Raw genomic sequence first — 19,029 nt, forward strand, 5'->3', positions numbered from 1 at the left:
GCTTCGTGTCGCAGGAACATCCGTGATATCCCGTGCTTGTTTGGAGGTGGGCGTTCTACATGGCAGATGGCTCTGAATAGCGTTCCGGCGGCACGGTGGGCAAGCAGTGTGCAAGACGCGAATTTCGGCGGAAGGAGAATTCGGTTAGTTGTAGACACTGGATTCCCCAGTGTGAATGTGCCATTAGTATGTTTCACCGCAATACATTGCATGTGGTTCACCGCGTAGCACCGCTGTACTGCGGTGAAGCTCTTTTGGGAACTAGCATTATGCAGCGTTTAACTTTTGCTGTGCTTTGAAGCCATTGGCAAGGACGTCAAAAGTGGAGTTGGTGTAGTTACTAAAGGTAAAGGCGGCAAATTCTTTCAACAAAAAAACATGGCACCCAACAGCAAGAAGCTTATTAGCAAACGTTCAAGAGCCTAGGCCTAACGTTGCTGCAGTGGTGGCTACAGCTGCCAGCAGATCGGCATGCGACAGCTCTGGTTTGAGGCTGTGAGAAAACCAAAATGGCTGCGGCAGTGCCTTTGACTAATGGCGTTTCGGACCTGCAGTCACGGAAAATACCATGTATACTCGTGGAATCACCGCAGGTTTCTTTTTTTTTTCGAAGATTTTGGGTGAAAATCGGGCATGCGGCCAATAAACAGGCAAAAAAGACAAAATTTTTTATAATAAATGTTTTAGGTGGTATTTGCCTTTATTGAACTACACTACTCACTTTTAGTAGCTCTGGCTATTCTTGGCTATTCCCGTAGCGCGTCACCTGCTGGCTGGAATAAATGGCGATGCCCCACAGACCTACGATGGCAGCGTCTCAGAGGCAGCCACTAAATCTCTGAGGCCGTGCTTTTGATACCTGGAGGTGCCGAAAACTGGGCATGGCTGCCTTTTCTTGCCACTCATTTAAAAAAAAGAAGCTTCTGAATTCCTGCACCAGTTCTGGTTGCAACTTTTACACAGATGTGGCCATTACACAAGTATATATGGTACTCTGGAGAATTGAACGGCGGTGGGTGTAGGCCTCCGAAATCTTTGACGTTTTTATTGGCTCTATGGAGTGCATAGCAGTGATGTGAAAACGTCCGAAAAATCATTTGTTGACTGTATATCAAGTATGACATGTACATATTGAAACCTGAAACATAGTTTCACTTTTCTTGTTAAATTTTCTGCCAGATGATGGAGATGCACGGTTCCTGCACCTAGCTGAAAATTTTTGTTAAAAGGGGCCGCCTCATTTATGTCCAACATCTTTGTAGATAACTAAATCCTGCCTTTTAGCATTTCGGAATTGCTAGCACAGCTGCCATCATTTGTTTTCTTTGAGAATTTGTGATATCATTTATCTTCAGGAATTTAGTGGATTTTAAGTACGAGGATGAGGTGTTCTAGTCGCCTAGAAACTTTTACTGTGGGAAGCGAAAATTTTCCCAAGATTCTGCCATTACAGCTGCACATCAGCAGCATGAGGCTGCAATGCTGCAGTAACTGCTGTCCCTTTGCAACTTTGTGTGCCACTAACATGTTGTGCTGCATTCATAATGGCAACAGTAGCAATGCTTGAGCGGCCGTTGCATGACTTTCTAGAGCAAGCTGGTTTCAGTAGTACTCACTTATTCATCTTGATATCTTTCTTGCGGTTGGGCTTGAGTGGGAGGCCTGCCCAGTTCCATCGCACTTTTGTGCTTCGAAAGGCATATTTTTTACATGTGTTTCCTTTCTTGTGTGCACCCTCGTTTTATTTCGACTGGATTTGAAGGTCTTGCTTTTATATTATGGTGCTTTCAAAAATGCTTGTTATCGCAGTTTGGACTAGTATAATTGGACATCTGTAAGTATACCAAAATGTGGTCATTCTAACCAATAGTTGTTACGCAGTCAATCCTGGATATATCGGACTCAAAAGGGATCGTAAAATAATTTGATATGTCAATAATTTGAAATATAAAATATGCCTGTCGGAAGCTTATCTGAAAACTCCACACATATTGGACGATCTCCTGAGATCGTGAAACATGGGTATTTACCAGTACCTTTCTCCAACGCCATGTCGAACTCACTAAAGTTTACTTATTTTGTGTGTGCTTTTTTTTATAGATTTTTTTTTTCCGAGTCACTCATGCCACAGTATGGTCTTTGATAATCAAACTGTTAGCAACACTAACTCTAAAAGCCACGTCACCCGGCCACGAGACTGCCGTGTACCTTGCATGCATCGAAGTGCTTGCGTGTTTTTATGCAGGATAAGTTAAAAATGGGCACAGCGCAGAAGCAAACCAGTCTGTATGGAGATGCACCATGCCACCATCAGCTCACTTGTACTGTTGTGAATCTTGTGTGAACGTGCTCGACCACGTGTCCATTAAATGCACTATTTAAAAGGCTGATCTTCATACGTTGGCAGGGAGTCGATCAGTCGGGCACTCGGATAGCAATGAGTCTTGCGTACCTCGGCCACGATGGGCCTTTCTGCAAAGGGGGATGTGGCATACCATGAGTTTATTAAATCCAAACTGTGATGTAAAGATCTATCCAAATGGCAATTGGGGTTTGATCGGCCCTAGCTGCACTCAGAGCTCTAAAATGCCATTCAAGGGAACTTGAAAAAATTTATTCCGTTGCCAGGATTTTGGAATAGCAGTCTCTGCTGTTTGTCAAAGGGATCAAGGAAACTTGAAAAAAATGTAGTGCTATAGCAGCACAACTATTGCCTGCAAAGCAGACAAAGAAGAAAATGGGCTCACATGCAGGTAGCACAAGATTAGAACACACTAACATGTTCTATACTCCACACTTTTTTGGGTAGCGCACATATCAGACCAAGAGGCCGTTTGCGATTTTGAAGCAGCATGGTGATCCTCTTTTCGATAATGAACGACTGCAGGCAGAATCCTTCACTGAACAGCAATTAGTTCGTTCCACTGTCTGTATGCTTCTCTGCAATTCCTGGCTATGTTCCTGTGAATCTTATTAAAGCATTAGGGAGCATATATAAGACCCTTGCTGCACGAGCCATCCATATTTTGACACATGAGCGCACCTTGCTCATTTTTCCTCCATGGCATGCACTGCCTTGAGATTCAATGTCTTCTTTGACAGCATCTGCCAAAACAATGCTGTTTCTTCGGAATTAATGTTTCTGATGATGCAAGAAGTGATCGAGAAGTGCACTTGTAGTGGTGCAGCGTGGCACACCGTTAGATATATGGAATGTGGTGGTGAATAGGATTTCGATATACGTGTAGCAGAGTGCGATACCTTTGCATGGCAATTTCAAGCAGATGTTAAAACGGTTTGCTATAGACAATAACTCAATATATTAGTGTTTGATATATCCAGGATCCACTGTATCTGGAATCATTATAAATCCATAGGATCATTGTAAGACAGTAGTTCGTGCAGATGCAGAACAGAGCACTCTTACAGCATAAAGAATTTGCATACAACCATTCTTCTTCTTTCTTTTTTTACATGTTATTTCCTGTTCTAGAAAGAATGCAATTCTTTATTCAGATACATGTAGTGAACATCCCTCCCCTTAATTTTGTGCTTCAAAATGCGGTTAAGCGATGGTACAGAGCTGGCAGAATGATCCCATTACCTGCTACCACAGTTCACTATGCACAAATGCAGCTTCCTGATCTAAGGTCTCGTTTGATCACTTTAGGGGATACTTTCACTTTTCTGCAACATGGTGCCTCATGCAGTGCTTCATTACGCTAATGGCCATCCTCCCCACCGGCTTAGCCAATCAACACCGTATACAATCCCTGGTCTCTCATTTCTAAATCTGAGTTGATCAGTAGTTCCACCTTGCATTGTATTCATGCAAGCATTGTATAATTGGCCTCACTCTGTCAATATCATGGGAACCAAGTGCAGCACTGACACTAGCGCATAAGTAGCCATTTAACGTCACTGCAAATTATTGATAACCATTTGCAAACATAAGATTCTTCAGTGTCATCAATGACGCTGCAAGGGGACTGTGTCATTATTGCTCCTCTTGGTGCATGCACTCAGACCAAGCGCGTGGAGCGCTGCCTGGAACGGTTGCTGCGGGCCCTGGAGAAGGACAGGAGTCACACACTGCACTCGTACCGGCAGCATGGAGGGGATGCTGAGGAAGTGCGTGCCCACCTGACTTCACTGGACCGCCTAGCCAACCACAGCCTGGACATGCTTCCCCAGTCACTCAAGGGTCGCCTTGGTCAGCTTTGGAGCACCCTCCGGGGAGCCACCAGCAGTGAGCCCCTGCTGCCACCTCCACCACCGCCGCCACCAACCACAGCCGGTAGGATGTTGCTCTGGGCTTTGAACTAGCTCATGCTTCGTGACTCAGCATGACTCTGCACAAACGCTGCAGAATTAAAGCTCATAATAAGGAAGGCACATATAATACAGAAAGACCTTAGTTATGTCTAATATTTTTTGAGCTAAATCTCAACTCCTTGAGGTACAACTCCCAAGGTCAATCTTGGCATGCGTTTGACTTTCAGCCGCCGACGCCCAAGTATGAAGGTGTGACATCACGTCACGGGATCTACTGTGGATAGGCATCACAGCTGCGTTCGCTCGAGCCTCACCGCTGTGTGCCACGTCACTAGGCGAGGGTTTAAAGGTCTAAATATAGTCTGACGTAGCATGAGCGCATGCACACATTAAGTTACATTGACTAGAACAACAGTGTCTATAGTTCGATCAATGGTTCGACGCACTGGTGCAGTCAAAGTAACCGGACACTACCAACGCACTCCAGTGCTCCCTGCGTCGAGTGACACTCATCCGTGCGCCGATAATGTCGGTCGATAAACACGCCTTAACAGCTGCTTCGGCAGCACTTGGTCGCTCAGTCTCGCCATGGATAAAGCACGCACCAGTGTGAGTGCGTCAACTCTTCGCCACAGGCTGAGTTTGAGCACCCTGCCGATACAGCTTGCCGGGAAGAACCACTGAAGAACCGCGTCTAACCATGCTTAAAGGGACCCTAAAGGTTACCAGAAACTCAAGTTAAAGTGGTAGAGCAATGTTCTAGAACGTCTAAGGTGTCAATTTAATCGCGAACAGAGCTTTAGTAACCGAGAAATTGAGGTAAATGCATGACACGATTTGAGACCCCCCAGCGACATTCCGGTACTAGCGCGATGACGAAAGGACTCCTCATAATTTGTGTTACTAATAATCAACTACTCGCATTAAAAATATCATTTCATTCGATTATAAGACGGAAAAAAATGCTACTTGTCTACGTCTATTCGATTCTAAGAAAAAATAACATTTTGACGTTACCCTTCAGTAATATGGGTGTTCAAAAGGTCTCGTTTTCGCTCGACTCTGCGCGCTCGACTCTGCGCGCTCGACTGTGCGCCGCGCACGCTTTGGAGTTTCAGTACTTTCGTTATCGCGTTGTGCTGTGAGGGTTCTGCTGGCTCGTGAAACTTTCATTTGGAACAAGCAGCGAGAATGCCACGTCCATGTGATGTTGTGGGAAGCCCTCGTTGCTTTCCCGCTCCGGAGAGCCGGTGTCGAGGCCGCCGTCGTAGTACGCAACGACGCCGGCAGTGCGAGCCCTCAGCAGCAGGTCGCGCTCGTCGGTGCTCAAATCGCTGAAGTTGAGCCCACCATCGCGAGCCAATCTGTCGGTGTCAGGGTCCATTGCGACGAGCGTCGAAGTTTGCGTCATAGAATGAAGTACCAGCTTATGGGCGTCTTGTGCTGGAGTTTGAGGTATAGTAGCGGCGCCTGGTGGCGGTGCGGGAAACGACATCTGGGTCATGCCAGCTTGGGACGTATTGAGCCCTGGCTGTGGCGAAGCACGTTTCTAGGCCGAGTTTTGCGTCGATTCGCACTTTTTTATGCCCTGTTGCGAGTGCGAAAAGGCTCACAGACCACGCCGACCACGCTGCGAGCTCGCCGCAGCCTATAGTTTAACGAAAACGGACTCTCCGTGTGCCATGGGACGTAATGTGGGACGTAATTCGTTTCTCCTTCCGCTAGCCACCATACTCCCGCTTTCGCTCTGCTGTCGGCTCTGTCTTGGCTCTGCTTCTGGCCGTGCATTTGCGTTTTGCGCAAAAAAGCCGTAGCGCCGTCTGCGGACGGCGTTCTACTCACCGATGGCGCAACGTCACTATGAGACCATGATGTCAGTACTCCTCGATCGGAGGGCGGGCGATTTGAACTGCGCTAGAGGTACGCGGACGCTTCAGAACGCATTTTCTCTTAAAATAAGTCTCTCCTTGGCACGAAACAAACGTTTCGAGGTTTCTGTGATGGTATTTCAACAGTCCACTTTGACTTAATAGTAACCTTTAGTGTCCCTTTAACAGAGCTTTTGCTCGTATAACTAGGTTCAAGCCATGTTTAACCCCAGCCATTCTTTTTAAGCTTGTGTTCTTTACGCATTAATGTCAGCAAAAAATTGCTTGTTTTTTCTGATAACTTATTATGTTGATGTTTCTTATGTCGAGGTTCAACTGTATGCTCAAATTCAAGGAATTTGGTCTTCTTCATATACAGCAGCATACCTCCAAGTCTCCTAGATTATCTGGGAGATACCGGGATATCGACCATTTCTTCCAATTGTACGGCTGACAGTTAAATCTCCCTGAAATTGCAGTTGTGCGCCCGTTTCTATCCGTGTCCAGTGCTTCATATGGCCACATTGGCAAAAAAAATCCAATCGGACTTGGAAGTTCATAGCGCATAGCATTATTAAGTAAGTAGTAAGGAAACCCTAGACGGGTTAGTTCGTTAATCGCCGTGCCTCTCATTACGCCCTAGTGGCCCTAGTCTCATACAGCTAGCAAACGAGTGCCACATTTCACAACTAACAATACTAGACTCTCCATCGTTCTCTTTGGCGTACTGTCAAATATGATTAAGCAAGGAATGTGAGCACAAAAAGTATCTTGAAGTATTTTTAAAGTAGTACTTGACAGAAGTGGTGTTGGGTATTTTGTTGATACCACAGAGCAATGCAGATTACGAGCGGCAATTTAACATCGTCAAAAAGACAAGAACATCATTCCGCTTATCCATGTACGATGAGACACTGGGAAACACCCTGCTTGCAAAACATTAAAAAAAAGGAATTTGTTACAGTCAAACGTATTCCGAAGAACTTTAAATGCCCACTGGGGTTTCTAATGAGGATCAAATTCCATCCGCCGCGGCTGCATTTTGATGGGGGTGAAATGCAAAAATGCCCATATACCGTGTAATGGGTGCACGTTAACCCTTTGAGGGTTGATTTTTTTCGCCATATGTGACCGCCCCGGATCGATGTTCTTATTGCAGATTCCAATTCTTCTTAGGGACTTATCAAAAAAAATTTACCGTGATTTTTCTAGGGTGACCGTAAAGTGAGAAAAAAATATTTTGCGTTGGCATATATGTACTCTTCATTCATGAATAACAACAATAAAAAAGGAAATAAACATACAAGAATTAAAAATATATGCGTTGTTATACATATATATAGTTCAATGCTTTGAAATTGCGCACACGAGAATATTTCGCAACTCTCACCTGTTCCTGCTCTTGCACTAATATTTACGTCCATAGTGTAATCGAATTGCATAGGAGCGTGCACTCACGAAAACTGTGTAGTTGTGTGCCCGCCAAAAAAGCAAAACGTGTGACAAACTTTCGCTAATCTTCATCTTATCGCCAACTAGAGGCAATTAGTTTTCGCAAGTGTCCAAAAAAAAAAGAAGCAACGGAAACGCATGCACGGCAGCATCCTTTCTATGTGCACCCTTGTGAGCACTAAACGAGCGAGAAACAAGCGGTAGCCCTTTGAGTGATTAGTAACGAGATAGCCATCTGTTTTGCAAGTGAAAGAAGCTGAAATGGCATCGGAACAAAACCCGAACCGCTGCCTGCCCACCCGCCAGCGTGCCAATGTGCGAGCGGTACTGTATAGACGCGCGGGAGCACACTAGCTTTAAAACAAACCATGTAACGAAAACCGAGAGAGGGAGGCACACGAAAAAAATTATCTGTATTCCCACATACTGGCAGCACATGACAGAAAAGAAAAAGTTATGAAATTGGCGCGCTTTTTAAATGTACAGGCTGTGCCATAAATATACGGCATCGACCATTTTTGGGCTTGTTTGCAGCGCTGTATATTTACGTCATTGACCCTCAAAGGGTTAAGGGCGCCAGGTGGTCTAAATTAATCCGGTGTTCCTCACTGTGGCATGCCTCATGATCAGATCATGGCTTTGGCACTTAAAACCCCAGAATTTAATTAATTTTATTTTAAAGAATATTTAAAGGCAAAATCAGCAGCTACAAAATGCTTGCAAAAGTGAGACATTGATGTTACTTTGGTCATTTGTAGATCTGTAAATAAAGATCTAATCAAGTTGTCTATGGGCAGATATGTGTGTGTCTGTCAGTAGTACTTGAATAAATCGTCAGGGGACACTCCGCCCCGGTAAGAAAATCTCCCGAATTTGATTTCCCCAAAATATGGCAGGTATGCAATAGAACCTCATTTATACGTTTTAGAAAAGAACTAGAAAATTCGCACCAGCCGGGAAAACATACAATTTGAAGGCAGACTCGGCCTTTGTTGACATCTACACAATGTGAATTGTTGCAGCATGAAATGCCGACATGCGCCGAGCTGGTGGGGCCCGAGTGGCCCTGAGATGCACGTTGTCATTTTCCTATTGCTTAGTCTTCTAACAAGGCAACAACAAACCTGAATGAAATCACGCTGGTGGGCAGTGCTAAAATACGATGCCTACAATGCCGTCAGAGCGAAACATGACTTTCACTTCACCTCACATGCAGCAGGGAACAGCAGCATGTTTGGGTTATTACCTATAAAAGCTGTGTGGTAAGTTTCCAATGGCACTGTACATCCCACACGCTGAGCCAGATAGGTGAAGATGCTTATCGCACTAAGGCTGGCGGCGATAGCTTTGAACACGGCGTGCAACAACCTGGGAGGAGATTTACTGGTACTGCAATAGGAAACTGAGTGCGCACTGGTGTTTTCACGTGAGACAGGTGGGCAAATATTGTGGCAAAGCTGCTGCGATTCACAGCTACAGTTCTCGATCACGCACGTCTCGCACCTTTTCTTATTTACAGGGGACCTAGCAGCGACAACGTGTATTACATATCATAGAAGTTTGACGACGTACTGAACGTTGGTGCCAAAGGATGGTGTTTTCAGGAAACGTATTACCCGGTAGAAAAGAATGATAACTGTGTTGGGTCAATTTTTGTGTTTGTGACCGCAAACATTGTCGCTAGAAACACGTACAAAGCGGTACAATATCAACAAGGTTCTACTGTATATATAATGTTATTTTCATTCCTGAGTTGTCATCAGCACACCATAAGCAACACCATAAGCAAAACAACCTGTGATAGCCTCAAACCACACAGAACATTTTTGGTATGTGCAAACATGGCACAGACCTCAGTGGACAATGTGAGCCAGCACAACATGTTCTAGTGAGCCCTGCTCCTTGGAACAGAGGACATTGAGGGGGAATGAGAGAAGTAAACATTGCGCCCGAATTATATCCGTTTGTACCAGGTTTTTTGAAAAATTATTTCTGTAATATGTTCCCTGGAAGGCACCCCACTTGTTCCTAGGCATTTTTGAGGTTTCAAAAAAAAAGGTGATTCAAGGCCCCTCCAAAGTGTTTAGCACACATATTGGACATGACCTTAACATGAACATGGGTGCCTACCAAGTGCCAAAGTGGCTAAAGGCACAGTGACACATTTCTCGCATCATTTCCATCTGGAATGCTGTCACAGAGGCTGTCAAAGTGCCCTTCATTAAATAGAGCCTATGGTGTGATATTCACAGAATCTACAGAAATAGTGTGTGGTACTTAATGAAAGGGTTTGACATTTTTCTTGTATAGAGATTTTTATTAAATCAAAGGTAATTTTATCAATGCGTCACTGCACATGCAATTTGTTCAATAGGTAATTATGACTGGGTGAGCAAAGGCAAAGCCTGAGCCCCTACAACAGCTTCACTGTCACTTTGTCATGAGGCTTCACTCGTTCACCCACTGGGTAATCAAATTAGTTCATCTCCATTCTGTCGTCATTCCTTTGTCCTGGTTTAGTTAACTTTAGCACTGCTTGAGCCAAAAGGTTACTGAGCAGTGGAGAGTGTTTCTGCCTTATCTTTCCAGTCTTTGCATGGTGCAAGGTTTTGTCAGAGTAGTGGTATCAGGGCAATGTACAGGTGCTAGGCTACATTCATGTCCAATTACCCGGTAGTCATAAAGGCATTTGTGTACTGCGCACGGATTACACACTATTCCAAAAGTTTGTGCGCTGCTGCACACCCAGATGATGGAGGTCCCTCTTTTTGCTGGCTCACTGCAGAGGACTCCGAGTCGGTGGAAGACGAGAGCATTTTGCCAGCCAGCAGCAGCACACTGGCCCCGCCAGTTGCACCAATGGCCCCCGTGGCACCGACTGCTCGACCGGCACATGCCCAGAGCCAGTTGCTGCAGCACGCCGAACCTGCATACACACTTCGGCGGCCCTCGCACGCCGACGCCTTGGGACGGCTGAAGTGGAGCGGCAGCGTATACATCACACTTGCCTTTGCCGGAGTTGCACTGCTCACCGCACTGCTTGTAGGGGCTGTGCTGCTGAGACGCCAACGCTCGCCCCATGCTCGTGGATTTGTACAGGTCAGTCGACGTTGTAGGGTTTACTGTCCAGGCAATAATTAGAGAAGTGCCTCTGCCATCTCTGGCATCATTGTCTGTCTGTTTATGTGGTCACAACTAACAAAGAAATTGAGCTCCTTGGATCCCCTCAATTCTCTGCCATAGCATACTGCGATTTCTAAAAGAAATATTGGTTCTGTAGTTATCTAGTCACCACAGAGCTTTGTGACTGAGCTGGATGATGAGTATAATACATAGTACATGGATTTTTCTTTAATTTGTTGCGGCTTAGTTGAGAAAATGCAATGTGGCTTTTTTTTTTGGTCATTCCTTGAATTTCATATGTTTTATGCCAGTAACAGGTTTCATTAGAGCACTTAAGTGTTATAAGTTCAAAACTAATTAATTTTGTCATGTGGTGTACAGTGCACGCATAATGCTACACCTAGGTGGAATTTGCACTGTAGCACATAGCGCGGGCAACTATTTTTGATAATTTAAGGTTTTTATAGTTAATGTTCCAAAAACAGCATCATCGAAGCATTTGCTTTCTAGCATTGTACTAATCATTGCCATACAATAAATTTGCAATGACAAATTGGGCTAAAATCTGAAACCAGAAGGTAGTTCAGCTTATAAGGGTGGTCCTTGGACACCTCCATGTGGTACGGCCTCTTATGCCCGTGCTGTATCAAGCATTGTATGGGTGGCATGTGCAGACACCAGCACCAGATTTTTTTATTATATTGTTATTATAAACTGCAGCCTCTACAGCAGCTCAGCGTGGTCTATTTATTTCAAGCATATGCTACCATTTGTAGGACTTTTTGGTGAGGCCTGCTGGAAAGGACACATCAAACTGCAAACTATGCTGAAAAGAAAGCCTCGGGATGTAAGCCATCAGCTTTTCACTGAATGCAGGAATTTCAAGGTCATCTTTTCATATTACAATGGGCTCTCTTTAAACAGAACCTCGAGGGACCAGGGAAATTGGTTGTTTATCAGGAGTTCCATTTACTGATAGACAAAACTGAATACAGTTGCATGAATACAAAACCAACCAACCATGAGGATGGTGTTCCATTTAAGAGGCAGTTCCATTCAAGTGATTTCTGTTTATCGAGATTCCACTGTACTGTGGTGTTTTGTGCAGCACACACAATAGACATTGGTTCCATTTGTGTGCCATGCTGGAATGATGCAAGTCTTTTTGCGACACATGTGGCTCCACTCTATCAGCATTTGGCAGCCCCTGTTTGGTCTCACCTCGGACACCTTTTGCTGCAAAGCACATTAGAAAGCGCCTTTAATATTTTTCATATGCTTCATCTTCCGGAACCTTTGTTGGGCACCCACTTGCGTGCATCTGAAGGGTCCTTTTTTCTGCATGCAGAGAGCACTTTGCCTGCACATCCCAAGTGCCAATCTTGTTACCTTTCTGCTCTGTGCATTTAACTTCCAAAACACTGAAATTTAGGGGGATATCTTGTTAAGGTGTTTGCTGCCTTTTACTGCAGGTGGGAGGAGGACCCACAGCTTCTCCTGAGGAGCGCCATCTGACGGCCATGCAGGTCAACGGCTACGAAAACCCCACCTACAAGTACTTTGAGGCCAACTGAATACAACACACCATGCCCCTCTCTCTTTCTGTACATAGGCTCCGTTGCGGCCGCTTAGGCGTCTTAAAGTCCGAGGGCAAGGCTGGCGCTAAAGGGACGTGGCCCGGGAGAGGAGCAGATGACAGTGCAAGCAGGGGGACGTGCCCCAGGGTTGTTGTACCACTTGCGAGAGGGGTGGGATTTATGTCAACAACATGATGCCAGGCAAGATGACACCAAGTTTGAGGCACTCCTTCCCGAGAGGTTGTGCTCTAGGACAGGTTCGTGGAGCAACACAGTGGAAACTGCGGCTGGCATCTAGCAAATTTCTAGCAATGTGTTGTCAGCTCGTGTGCATGTGTGCAAATGAACGTCTTGTCCGCAGTCTCCACTTCACTTCAGCACCGAGGTGTCCTCGAGCAGCATAGGGTTGAGGCTAGGTAGCCGCCACCAATGCAAGGATTCACTTTTTATTTAGAGATAGTCTGGAAAAAGGGTCACAAAAACGGCATGTTGAATAATTTATTTGTGAAGTGTGCATGTCTACTTAAAAGAATTTCCTTCCCTCGGTTTGTGTTGTGAAAGATGTGAAATTCATTAAGCTGACGGACATGGTTGACACTGTCAAGGCAGCTTGGCTAGCTGTCACTTTCAGAGCACATAAGATTATGGGTGTTGTGTACTCGCGTCTTGATGGGGGGGGGGGGGGGCTCAGGTTGTTTTAATTGGAATCAGGGTGGCCAGAGCATAGGTAAACGGTAATCCTCGGGTTGGTGGCATGCCACTTGTGTTCTCCGCTCTTCTTCCGGTTGGAGTTTCTGTAGCGCCACTTTCTTTTTTTTTTTTCTTGACCCTTAAGGTGTCGCACCACCAACGAGCCGAGCTTTCCAGCAGCTAAAGGCCTAGGCATCTTTTTGTACAGGTTGTCCAGCGTTAGTGCCTCTCTGCATGCCCCCTTTCTCCCCTGACCGGAAGTGCGTGCGTGCGTGCATGTGTTTGGTTGGAGGCCAGCAGCATCGTAGGGCTTGTTGCAAGGGCAGTTTGTGTGGTCATTTTGTCTCAGTGAACATATCATACGTCGAGTGTTGCCACCCCTTGTCTCCGTATGTTCGTCTCTGCACACGGCCCTGCCACCTCTCTCTGCTTTGGCTTCGTACAAGTGTTCCACCCCTTATTTTGCAACACAAGGTCACACAAGTGTAACCCACTCTGTGTAGTGTATTTGAAAGAACAGGCTGACAATAAAATTTTGTGGCTCGATCAACTGCTTGCTTGCATTTTTTCACCAAAGAATGAAGATCAATGTCCACAAATTTTCAAGACAAGGATCTATGTAGAAGCGGTTAAGTGACACAACAGGTCCCCGTGACGCAACAGCTGTTGTAACTTGGTCCCCATCCTTGAATTCATACTCATTTACACTCAAACCTTGTTGCAAAAGAAATGAAGCCAACATGAAAATGCAGTAAACTCATTAAAATCAAGTGAATGGGACGGCGAAAAAATTCTATATAAGCTGAAATAGCGCAGCAGCTCTGCGGAAGTTTAATACGAATGTTGCACAGTGCAATTTTAATCGCAACCGAAATCAATCGTACACAAGTACAGAGGAAGTAATAGAAAGCCTTGGTACGGGGAACTCTGGACATGCCGGGCACATGAAAGGCTGTGCACTGTAACATTTTCCTGTTGCGCACTACTTCCATGATGGCGGCGCTCGCTGCTGGTAATGCGCTGGTGCAGCATGGAAGAAAAGGGTTCACAGGTGCCGCTATGGCACCTGTGAAGAGGGTTGCTCACTCAATGCGGAAGGGAGATAAGATGCAGTCTGCAAGAAAAAGATGCACAGGCACTGTGATGGTGTAGCTGGCAAGGGCGAAGGTTGCTTGCTCGAAGCGTAGGGTGCTGAGCACCAGTGCAAGTGTACACAAGCCCCTGGGTAGCTCGCTCAGAAGTTGGACCAGCTTATTGGTATGCTTGGAGTAATCCGGTGTAAAATGCATGTGTTCGGGGTTGGAACGCGGAGAAATTTTGAAAAAAGCAATAATTTGAATAAAACAATTTTGTATAACAAGGATTTACTGTGCCTTCTTTATATCTGAACCGGTATATCATAAAACTATTCCAATGTCTCTTTATTCCAAATCGGCCCTCTGTGATGGGTGGCTTGGTTTGATCAAGCCTTCCGCAATGGGTCAAAATGGTTCGGGTCAAGCCTATTTGGGCAGGCGCCATGCCCATATGGGCAGAGCCTGAGCCATTTTGACCTATCGTAGAGGGCTAATGGCCGATTTAGAATAATAACACAGAAGAATAGTTTTACATTATACTGGCCCTGATATTTGTTATAAAAGTATGTGTTGCATGCTATCAGCAGTGAACATTTTAGATTCACTTTCATGTATGTACATAATTTGTTATATCCATTATTTTCTTAAAATGAGGTTTAACCATATATTACGAGAAAGCGTTTGATTCTGTGGAAACGTCAGCAGTCATGGAGGCATTGCGGAATCGGGATGTAAACGAGCCGTATGTGAAAATACTGAAAGATATCTATAGCGGCTCCACAGTCACCGTAGTCCTCCATAAAGAAAGCAACAAAATCCCAATAAAGAAAGGCGTCAGGCAGGGAGATACGATCTCTCCAATGCTATTCACAGCCTGTTTACAGGAGGTATTCAGAGACCTGGATTGGGAAAGATAGGGGATAAAAGTTAATGGAGAATACATTACTAACTTGCGATTCGCTGATGATATTGCCTTGCTTAGTAACTCAGGAGACCAATTGCAATGCAAGCTCACTGACCTGGAGAGGCAAAGCAGAAGAGTGGGTCTAAAAATTAATCTGCAGAAAACTAATGTTTAACAGTTTCGGAAGAGAACAGCAATTTACAATAGGTAGCGAGGCACTGGTAGTGGTAAGGGAATACATCTACTTAGGACAGGTAGTGACTGCGAATCTGGATCATGAGACTGAAATAAGCAAGAATAAGAATGGGCTGGGGTGCATTTGACAGGCATTCTCAGATCATGAACAGCAGGTTGCCATTATCCCTCAAGAAAAAAGTGTATAATAGCTGTGTCCTACCAGTACTCACCTACGGGGCAGAAACCTGGAGGCTTACGAAAAGGGTTCTACTCAAATTGAGGACGACGCAACGAGCTATGGAAAGAAGAATGATAGGTGTAATGTTAAGAGATAAGAAAAGAGCAGATTGGGTGAGGGAACAAACGCGAGTTAATGACATCTTAGTTGAAATCAAGAAAAAGAAATGGGCATGGGCAGGACATGCAATGAGGAGGGAAGATAACCGATGGTCATTAAAGGGACCCTGAAACGATTTTGGCGATTTTTCTACAAACGTACTGGGTCGTTAAGAGTAGGTTCTTCTGATCATTAATTGATGCATCTAAGTGCTGTGCGTAAAGCGTGTAATTTATTATAAGGTTTTAAAAATACACATCGCTGCCGATCGTAGCACACTGCTCGGCGGAATTTTAAGCCGCCCCTACCCATATTATGCAAATAACCCATATGACGTCACGTGGGCGAGCTATCTGATTGGCTGACCAGGGCGCGTGGTCGATAATTTTTCCAACTGTATGGTAAACAAATAATCTTCGTAATAGTTGGAATGTTAGTTCATTTGTTTTTATAAAAAGAAAGTAACAAAGAGAATGCACAAGAACAATTTTTCAGTACACTTCAGCACTTCCGGCACACAGCAAGTGTCGTCTGCTTGTGTTACAACGTACTCCATTTTGACGAGAGCTCCGCGGTCAGAGTCGGTCTCAGTCTTTTCGCGAGCACTATGATTCGACTTTGTTGCCTTGTGGACTGCAAACCTAGCGACCTGCAAACCGCGAGTCCAGTATTAAGGCAAGCGCAAGGGGACAGGGTCTGGCCGCTTGACTGTGCCGGGATGAGCCACGAGATGAGCAGAAGGGCAAATGGGAACGGTCTGCACGGTGCAGCCACCTGGTGGCACAGAGCTCAACCATACACAGTAGCAGCAACGAAGTGTATTCTTTGCTGCTGGTGTGTATTTTTCGCAGGAGTGTAATCATCAACACGTTGATTTATAAATGTTTAAAATGCTTTACACTTAGTTAGAGCAATATTAGCGCTTTGTTTGACTGGTTAAGCGCTGCGCCAGCAAGTGTCTGCACCGTGCAGACCGATCAGGCTGCTCACGTACGTCTACGCTAAAGTTCCTTCATCAGCTTGAGTTTATGCCTCCAGTCATTTGCCGAAACGACCAGCTTGCCTGTTTTTAGCGGAGTACCGGACACGTTCGGCGCTACGACAGAATGCTCGCAACGCACGCTGCTTCGATAGCTCTCGGTCGACGGCCAAGCGGCTAGCGGAGAGGTCTCGCGCGGGAGGGGGCGTGCTCCTAAACAACCGGAAGTGAACGATGTGACGTCGCATCGTGACGCTGAACCAGTGAAGGTGGAGCTTAGCGCCGCTCGCTCGGCGAGCGAGTTGAGGAGGAAAAGCATAGCTAGGGAGGAGGGTAACTTCTAATCGCTTGCAGCTCCATTAATACGTAACGCTTCACTTAAATTGTGGTGCGAATGTTCTACTTAAGCTGTACCCTACGCGCCTACAAAATTTGTCCGAACCGTTTCAGGGGCCCTTTAAACTCGTTTTCTGAAAATTTGCGATTTTGGTCAATTTTTAATAAAGAATTGACTACCTAAATGAAAAATTCGAAACCAGTAGTCACTAGAATTTAAGTTTTTCTTTTAAATGCAACAAACCTCGTCAAATTTGGTGCATTGGTTGCCGAGAAAAACGTATTCTCCTTCTACATGTGCTTAGATACGAGCACTCGAGCTAAAGCTTCCTCTTAAGGAGGAGACCGAGCTGCAATGTGGGCCCCCGCCGAACGAAATTTTTGGCTACGCCACTGGTAGCAATGGATCGTTGCTTCGGTGAGAAATTTCTTGTTCTCATCCTTTGTCGCGTCGGTGTTTTTTCCCACTCGTAAGCGGCGAAGCTCGTCTGCAATGCAGCATGTGGTTTAAATGCATTTCGCTAAAGTTCGGAATGCCGTTTGCCGCTTATACTGTTTTCCGCTTCTTTACCGCGTTGCGCTAGCTAGGCAGCATGACTGCCCGAGCGCATTGTGTTGTATGTTAAAGCTACTGAAGTTTGCAAGAACTCAAATCGTTGATTTAATGTGGCCCGGTAAATTCTCGCACCAGCTAGCTGTCACGCACTTCATGTTTTTACATCTATTTTATGCGTGGCTTCGCAGATGTTTAACTGTTGCTAGCTGCTTCATGCATAACTCTTGTTGATTCTTTTGAGCTGCGAGGTTTTCACCCTTCCTCGTTTGTAAAGGGTATAAACCACGCTGTGTCTTATCGGAATGATACCAAGCAAGTGCTTTATTCTTTATAATAAAGCAACAGTTTTATTCTTTTCGCCCGAGGGCATCTTAGATATTGCGGATTTTTGGGAAATGTGTTTAGAAAATAGGTAGTTCCGGGCGAGAATCGCCAATATAGTCGCTGCATATGGTATTTTTGTTCCATTTTTCGCTGAAAAGTTCGCGTCGCGTTTGGGAAGTCATCACACCTCGATGCTGTCCGAGCAGAATTAACACACCGAGTAATTGGTTTGTTTCACAAGTTAGTCCCTTCTTGCATGTGAATTTTGTACTCAACTGAATTCTTTCTTATGCTTGCGCCGCAGAGGACTAAACCCTGCCTTTTGCCGCCAGCGCTCATCTTCTTTGACTAGCGCTGCTTTGCCTTTAAATGTAGCACCGCTCTCTCGTACCATTAAAATAAAGTACTGAAAAGTTAGTCAGACTTTATCTTTGTACGCTTACAAGCAGATCCCTTGGGGAATTTAAGATTGCAAGAACAGCAGCGGGAATGGCAATTCATCGGCGTATACATCAGAATTGCATCGGCGGTACAGCGCTAACACGCGCCTTTAATAAGCCGTGCGTTTGGTGACTTCGTTGACTAGTGTACGCGTTTCCATAAATAAACTCGCAATTACTCTTCTTGGGCCGACTTTGACTGCACTTATTCGGCCATGTCACATGTATTCATCAGCAGAAAAATCACAACGGCATATGCAGTCATCGCACCATGTGGTTTTTTTTTTGTATAAGTCTGCACTAACGACGGGTGGACGAGTGCTTAGTATTGAAGTACAGAAGCAGCATTACGGCAAGGGTAGAATAAAAATAAAAAAAAGCAATCGCGACATCGCATTACTCAACAAAATTTATCTGCTAGTTAACATGAGCTCCACTTTATGTAAATGGGGTTCATGGCGTTTCTCTGCGGGACGCACCTGGCACGTATGTGGACCATGTTGCCCCAAACACCGGTAACATCGTGTTCATACCCGCACCCACAGAGGTCAGCGTCTTCCCTACAGCTGTCACCGCAGAAGAAGCAGTCTGGCGCCCGAACAAAGGAGAAATTGCTGCCGCGAACTTCAGCCATCCTTGCTACAAAGCCTCTGAACTTAAACTTACAGCGCAAACACCTAAGACGAACCACAAAAGGAAGACACGACACACACTGGCGCTGCAAAGCGTTTACGTCTGCTACTGCTCCCGCGCGTACTGTTGGAAGCGCACGCTAGGTGGCCATCAGTGGCGCCTCTATAGGCGGTGCACAAAGCAGCGCCCGGTTCGTCTGCTTATAGAGGTTAGATTACAGTGTACTAGTGCACTACTGTAGGTTAGATAACCTTCTAGCCTTGCTTGTGTACCGATTTTTGC

General features: G+C 45.4%; 1 protein-coding gene and 1 long non-coding RNA gene across 2 annotated transcripts in view; one reads left to right on the forward strand and one right to left on the reverse strand.

The window, feature by feature from the left end:
• Positions 1 to 13,535, forward strand: part of Appl (amyloid-beta-like protein) — a 42,143-nt gene extending 28,608 nt beyond the window's left edge. Inside the window, exons 6-8 of the mRNA XM_065432531.1 lie at positions 4,027 to 4,297; positions 10,381 to 10,694; positions 12,191 to 13,535. Coding sequence (XP_065288603.1) covers positions 4,027 to 4,297; positions 10,381 to 10,694; positions 12,191 to 12,292 — 687 coding nt within the window. The 3' untranslated portion in view covers positions 12,293 to 13,535. The remainder of the gene's footprint in view (positions 1 to 4,026; positions 4,298 to 10,380; positions 10,695 to 12,190) is intronic.
• Positions 13,102 to 18,859, reverse strand: LOC135902451 (uncharacterized). Its single transcript, XR_010564513.1, has 2 exons — positions 18,594 to 18,859; positions 13,102 to 14,099 (listed from the first exon to the last, which is right to left on the reverse strand). It is a non-coding gene; the product is annotated as an uncharacterized lncRNA (long non-coding RNA).
• Positions 18,860 to 19,029: the final 170 nt, after the last annotated feature.

This window comes from Dermacentor albipictus, chromosome 4 (genome assembly GCF_038994185.2).
Source record: "Dermacentor albipictus isolate Rhodes 1998 colony chromosome 4, USDA_Dalb.pri_finalv2, whole genome shotgun sequence".
NCBI classification, from domain to species: Eukaryota; Metazoa; Arthropoda; class Arachnida; order Ixodida; family Ixodidae; genus Dermacentor; species Dermacentor albipictus.